Source organism: Lycium barbarum, chromosome 11 (genome assembly GCF_019175385.1).
Source record: "Lycium barbarum isolate Lr01 chromosome 11, ASM1917538v2, whole genome shotgun sequence".
Classification (NCBI taxonomy): Eukaryota; Viridiplantae; Streptophyta; class Magnoliopsida; order Solanales; family Solanaceae; genus Lycium; species Lycium barbarum.
Window position 1 is genome coordinate 116896987 of NC_083347.1, and position 6450 is coordinate 116903436.

At 34.0% G+C, this 6450-nt stretch overlaps 1 protein-coding gene across 1 annotated transcript; it reads left to right on the top strand.

Annotated features, from left to right (window-relative positions):
- Window positions 1–477: 477 nt before the first annotated feature.
- Window positions 478–4224, top strand: LOC132618098 (CRIB domain-containing protein RIC11-like). The gene is made up of 5 exons (XM_060333155.1): window positions 478–779; window positions 1381–1532; window positions 1631–1728; window positions 2381–2465; window positions 3576–4224. The coding sequence occupies exons 2-5, from the start codon at window positions 1484–1486 to the stop codon at window positions 3797–3799; spliced, it is 456 nt and encodes a 151-aa protein (XP_060189138.1). The 5' UTR covers window positions 478–779; window positions 1381–1483; the 3' UTR covers window positions 3800–4224.
- The last annotated feature ends 2226 nt before the right edge of the window (window positions 4225–6450 follow it).

Sequence of the window (6450 nt, forward strand, 5' to 3'; positions counted from 1 at the left end):
TCCTCGATATTTGTGCTAGTGAGAGATATTCACGCTGTGTCATATTTATTTTACATCATTTGATTGAGCATAAAGTTTAAAAAAGAAAGATCGTTGAAACTTGCTCTCTAAACCAAACCTTAAACATTGGTATGATAATGAATCATCTCATTGAGAGTAAAATGAAAATTCTAAAGCTACACTGACATTCTTCTTGAAATAGATCAAAAGGCAAATTGTATCACATAAATTAAGACACAAAACATAACAAATAACTGATATAATTAAGAATCGAGGTGCAACAAAAATTAATCTGAACACCACTATTATGAAAAAAAATATTACAACTTGTACTATAATATGTGTGTATATTTCTGTCTCTCATGTCCATATTCTTTGTAAGCTAACCTTTCCTTTTAGACCGTTTTGTTAGTTGTCCACCTCAACTTCGATTTCTATTTCTATCCCATTTTTATCTTTCCTTTCTTCTCTAATTTTCCTTCTCCAAACAAAACAATCCCACATTCAAACAACAAATACAAAAAAAGAGAGAGAAAACAATTTAAAAGTTTCTTTTTTCAAGTCCTTTGGGCATTTTTGCCCTCATATCAAATATCTTTTCTTGATTTCCTCTTTTCTTTGTTCTTCGTAGATGCATGCTTTTATTTGCATGCATATATACAAAAAAGAAATAGTTGAGGAAGATATTAATGGGGAATGCAGTTAGAAGGAGATAGAAGAAGCTTATTCCTTTTTCATATCCTTAATTTTCTGCATGGCATAAGAATCTAGCTGGAAAGGTATTCTAATTAATATGTTTTCATTCCATTTATACTTTTCATTTTCTTTTTTTTTCTTTTCCTTTTGTCAATCAAGAATTGTTACCGAGAACCGAGCTAGGAATTCTAATAAGAGGATTCGGGAAAAATGCAAAAATGTCACACTTGGGATTCAAACGTATGACCTAAAGCAATTTTTGAACCATTAGATATACAGAAAGATTTTGTTTAGCCCTTTTTCAAAGTCTAATTTTCGACAAAAAGGGATTCAATTGAACCCCGTCGAGTCATATAATTCCTCTCCTACCCCAAACCAAGGGCGGAAGTAGGGAGCGCAAGAAGGTTCATCTGAACCTCATTTGTCGGAAAATTTTACTGTATATATAAGGTCAAAATTATTTTTTATTTATAAATAGTAGATGTTGAATGTTTTTGGCTTCTTCATGAGTTTACTTCTTTATATTTGAGTAACCTTAGTGAAAATTCTGGTTCCGCCATTGCGACCCCAACAAAGAGACTAGATCCCTTTGTCTTTTGCAATGTGCAACTTTGCTCTACATATCTGAAGGGTAAAGTTTCTAATCTGATTTTCTGTTTAATTTGTTTGTTTTCTTTTGGTTAGGCAAAGGAATCAGTTCTTCCCATTGGTGTGGTCCTTCTATCTGTGTTCTGTTTCAATTCTAAGCAGAGTACTTCTGATTATTTGGGACTTTACAGTCTATAACATGGCAACCAAAGTGAAGGGGATTTACAAATTTATCACCAGTATTTTTGGTAACCCCTTTTTCCCCTTCTTTGGGATTGTATGTTTTCTTGATATTTTGGTTCTTTTTTAGGCTAAAAGTGAAAAAAATGAGTTTTAAAATTTACAGTTGTTAAGGAGAGGGAGTTGGAGATTGGATGTCCAACTGATGTTAAGCATGTAGCACATATTGGTTGGGAAGGTCCCTCTGGAGGTGCACCTACTTGGGTATGTTATCTTTTCCCTTCATCCTTTTGTTTACATATTTGCCCATGGAAAAAGAATTTATGCGCATTCAATGTTTCCACCAAACTAATGAATGCAGGATTTTATGTGCTTTTACTTTAGTTTGTAACTCTTAAAGTTGTCTTGTGTGGTCATGGGTTCAAGTTGTGGAATCAACCACTAATGCTTGCGTTAGGGAAGATTGCACCCCCTGGGATGCGGTCCTTCCCTGATCCCCACGTGAACGCAAGATGCTTTGTACGCTGAGCTGACCCTTTTTTTTTGTTTTTGTTTTAAACTTCAGTTTGTAATTCTTAAAGTTGTCTCCGTGTGACCTACAGTTCACGGGCTCAAGCCTTGGAATCAGTCACTGATGTTTGTGTTAGGGTAGGCTACCTACTTTATACCCCTTGGGGTGCTGCCCTTCCCCGAACCCTGCGAGAAAGCACGAAACTTCATGCACTGGACTGCTTTTTTTCTTTTTTTCTTTTTCCATAATAACTCTTAAAATTAACTTGTTTGATTTGGTGTTAATATCGGGACTAAGTATTTTTCATATTGCATTTTCCAATAGGCAAGTTATTATTTTGTATGAAGGGCTTTCCTATATGCCTAACATTTCGGTTATGCTGGTTTTGGTTTTGTTGAATTCAAGATGAAAGCATTCAAGTCAGGGCCTGAATTTGCAGTAACTTCTATTAGTAACTCTGGTTCTGCTATTTCTCCATGGTCATCTCAAGGTTAGTTTTAGTAATCTATTGAATAAGCCATCAATTAACAAATAAAAAAAAAGGTCTTTCTTATTTTTCTTTATATCGGTGGTGTTTGAGGCAGTTTCTATGCAACTCAACTATCCATCGGGAGTTACCTCTCATCTCATGTAGCAATTTTGGTCTCCCGTGGAACTAAAAACCAAAAGATGGCTTAAAATCACTCTATGATTTTGTCATGTATCTGTAGTTAATGTATGATTTGTCATATATCTGTAGTTAAATCAGACGATTTTTTTTAAAAATTGAAATATTTGATTTGTAGCTTTAGATCATGTGCAATTTCCCTAATGAGACAAATTCCAAATAGGTTTTCTATTTCTCACGGGTTGAGATGTTGACTGGAAAATAATAAGCTTGTCCTATGTTTTGTTGTATGTCTAAGAGAATATGTTTCTGTTGTATGTCTAAGAGAATATGTGCATCAAATAAAGAGAAGTTTTTTCTTTTCTTTAAGATTTTTGCCTCAGGAGAGGATCACTTTTTTGGCTCATCTGTCACAAGATAGATTATCTTTAACATGAACGGACACAACTTATTTGGTGTCTTTATCTAAAGTAATGTTGGCTGGTATACAAGAACTTGACATGTAATATGGCCCCCTAATGTAGTATTCACACACATGTGAGAAGTTATGTTGGTCGGACTCTTCAAAAATACCAATGGTTACATGTCGGATCCTTCAAAAGTAGTACATTTTGGAGGATCCGACATGAGTGTGACAACATTTTTGGAGAGTCTGAGCAAGACATGTGAAAAGATTAGAATTTCAAATTTCATCCGAGTACCAACCACTCAAGACTCATACATTTTACTAGTAATTCAAGGTTCTTATCAAGATTGAGCTTTGGTCATAGTGCACTTTGAAGCTAAGTTATGATATTGGGGGGAAATACAAGAAAACATATATTTTTACTAGAGGTTTAATTAGACAGACTTAAGAGGCGAGTTGGTGGATTCAGAATAAGTGTCATGTTATTGTATATATGTACGGTTTAACTTTTTCATAATTGTATATATAGTTTGAGTAAAAAATAATGGATTCAGTTGAGGGTCAATGTGCGGGCATTTTTTTGACAGGTTGTGGAGAGTCGGCGAGGCAACTAACAACAGCTAACATGTACAAAGACATGACAACTTCAGATGTTCCTAGTCCTCCTATAAAACATAAACGGAGGAAGCCTAAGTCGACATACTCTCCAAAGTCTAGCTCACCATCCACGTTGAGATCATCGCGAGCAACTAAACGCAAGGCTAAATCTGTTGAAGGAAATCACAAACCAGCAGCCCTAGAAGTTTCTTAATGTTACAAGCAGGAAAATTGCAGTTCAAAAGCACAAAAAAACGCAGACATTGCATATATCATAGTTGTTGAAAATCCTCAGGATGTTGAATCATATTAAGGTATTTGAAGAGAAAGGCAAGGAGTGGGAGTAGAAAGTTATGTAAATGTAGAGGGGCTAGAGAGATGGCAAACACAAAAGTAAAATCTAATTGTACTCAAACTTGGTGTTTTGGGAAAATTAAACTAGAATTTGTGTTGATTTTTTTATTCACTTTTTCCTTTGTTTTATCTATTTCCTTATTATTGGGACTACAATGAGCTAGGAAGGATGTTGTAAGGAGTTTGGATCATATAGTTGTGCTGGCTGGAATATTGTGCCAATGCTAATTATTTGATTCAAACAAACACCATAGTGTCTTTAATAATTATTTAGCAGTACATTAACTTGACAGATTCTTGTTTTTCGGCTTAAGACCTAAAGTTTAGTGACATTACTGTTATGGTTGGTAAAGTTTATTGATTTTACTGTTACAGTGAATAAAGTTCAATGCGGACAAACCATAAGAGTCGCACGAAACAGAATTGGTTGATCCAAGTGGATTTTAGGCCACTAGCACAGCCATTGCAAGTTGTCAGATAGTGTATATTACTAGTTCATGAGAACAGGTACTGGCTTTTTGAAAACTTATTATTTAATGGAACATTACTTACAGACATCAATTCCATTTACAAAGTAGTTACATCATGGGTGGAGCTAGGGGGAGGAGATTCATTCGAACCCCTTGACAAAAGTTCACACTGTGTATATAAGGTTAATTTTTTTAATGTACACTATATATATTAGATGAGCATTACAAGATAACTGCACTAGCACCTAACACCTATGAATGACCGTCTAATTCTTGAATAAGAAACAAAGCTTATGCTTCAAATTTCCCATTTATTGGAGGGAGCTTAACATATTTAGCTAGCCAACTAAAAATAATTCACCTCCAGGTCATAATAGTAATTTGAAGCCGTTGATGGTGTATACTCAGTGTATAATAAGTGTATAGTCAGTGTATAATGTATTATGATTATATACAAATTATATAATGCTTATACATTGATTATACGGTGCATGCTGGATAAATTTTTTGAAAAATAAAGACTAGAATGATTTTGTGTTTGTGATTTTTCGGATTGCTATTTAGTGCAAAATTAATTCGCAGGAATGCCCTTATTTTGGGGTGATCTTTAATTTTTGTCCATTAAATTGGTGGTCTTTAACATTTGCCCTTCGCCTAATACCATGAGATTTAGGGTTCGAATCCTAGCTCGGTCAAAAAAAAAAAATCGCAAGATAGAGTTTGTAACAAGTTAGGCCTATTCGGGCCAACGTTAGGCCTCAGGCAAAGTTTTGCATGCAAAACTCTACGTATGCCTGCGGGTAGAGTTTGCATTCAAAATTTTGCCTGAGGCAGGCAAAACTCTGCCTTGCGAATCCCAACTTATGCCTTGCTATTTTTTATTTTAATTTTTGACTGAGCGAGAGTTCGAACCCGGAACCAAGAGGCTTCTAGCGAAGGTCAAAACTTAAAGACCACCAATTTAAGGGACAAAACTTAAAGACCAGTGCTTTTGAAGGATAATCCGCACAAAAAAATGTTAATTCTAGCTTTTAGTCCCAAAGGAAATTTGGGCCTATCTTCTCAACCGGACCGGTCCATATAAATAACTTTGGTACTACAACATTTTTGATAGGAAAGTTTTGTGATGCGTTACTACAAGGATTTAAGTTATAGCAACGTTAATAGTGTAAAACTAAATTTACAATATCAGTATAGTTTAATCAAGTATAACGTCTGTTAATGTTTTTAGTTTCTGTTAGCTTTGGTTAATTCTAGGAGCTAAAATCACACACGACACGATTGAATTAAAAAGTCAAATGTACTCAGTCTAAAGATACGGGGACCAAACAACAATTATATGCAATACTGCATGAGGATTAAAAATCACCTTTTTCTCTAACATTGAATAGGCCTAATTTAGTTGATCAATTTTTTCTGGTGTCGCCAACTTCTAAATACAAAATATATTTTTTGAGTAGCGTATTTGTAACCTCACATTATTTATACTCCCTCTAGTCCATATTATATCGTGTTTTTAATTTGGACGTACCCCTTAAGGAATTCATTCAAATTTAGAAAATAGAGGTGCTTCACTAAATTATCTTTAATTAAATAGTACCTATTTAGTATAGCTTTTTGGTTAAGTAAAAATTCACTTATCTAAAAAAATATTTTCATATCTTCTTGATTACGTAAAAAGCTATTTAATTCGGAGTACATAAAATCTAAACACACCATACAATATGGACCGGAGGGAGTAACTCCTTAAGTTCAATAATTTTATTTAGTGTAAATGGTGAGTAGTTACGGTTCAAGTATTTTTTTTTTCTTAATTTCGAGTAAGTCAAATCTTTTGCTTGCTAAAAATCACCACCACACATAAAATTCAAATGAATATGAAAATCACGTGAATCATGAAATCATGAAATTAAATTCCGACCATATTAAATACTCCTAAATAACCAAGGCACCAGACAACAAAGTTGATTTATATAGGTAGGTCATTTTCAACAAAAAACATTAAGAAATTAATTACCCAACTTCCAATAAACAAATTAAA

Coding starts and splice junctions, on each gene's coding strand:
- LOC132618098 (XM_060333155.1), top strand. CDS start 1,484: ATGGCAACCAAAGTGAAGGGGATTTACAAATTTATCACCAGTATTTTT. Junction 1,533..1,630: donor ATTTATCACCAGTATTTTTG/GTAACCCCTTTT, acceptor TAAAATTTACAG/TTGTTAAGGAGAGGGAGTTG. Junction 2,466..3,575: donor TTCTCCATGGTCATCTCAAG/GTTAGTTTTAGT, acceptor TTTTTTTGACAG/GTTGTGGAGAGTCGGCGAGG.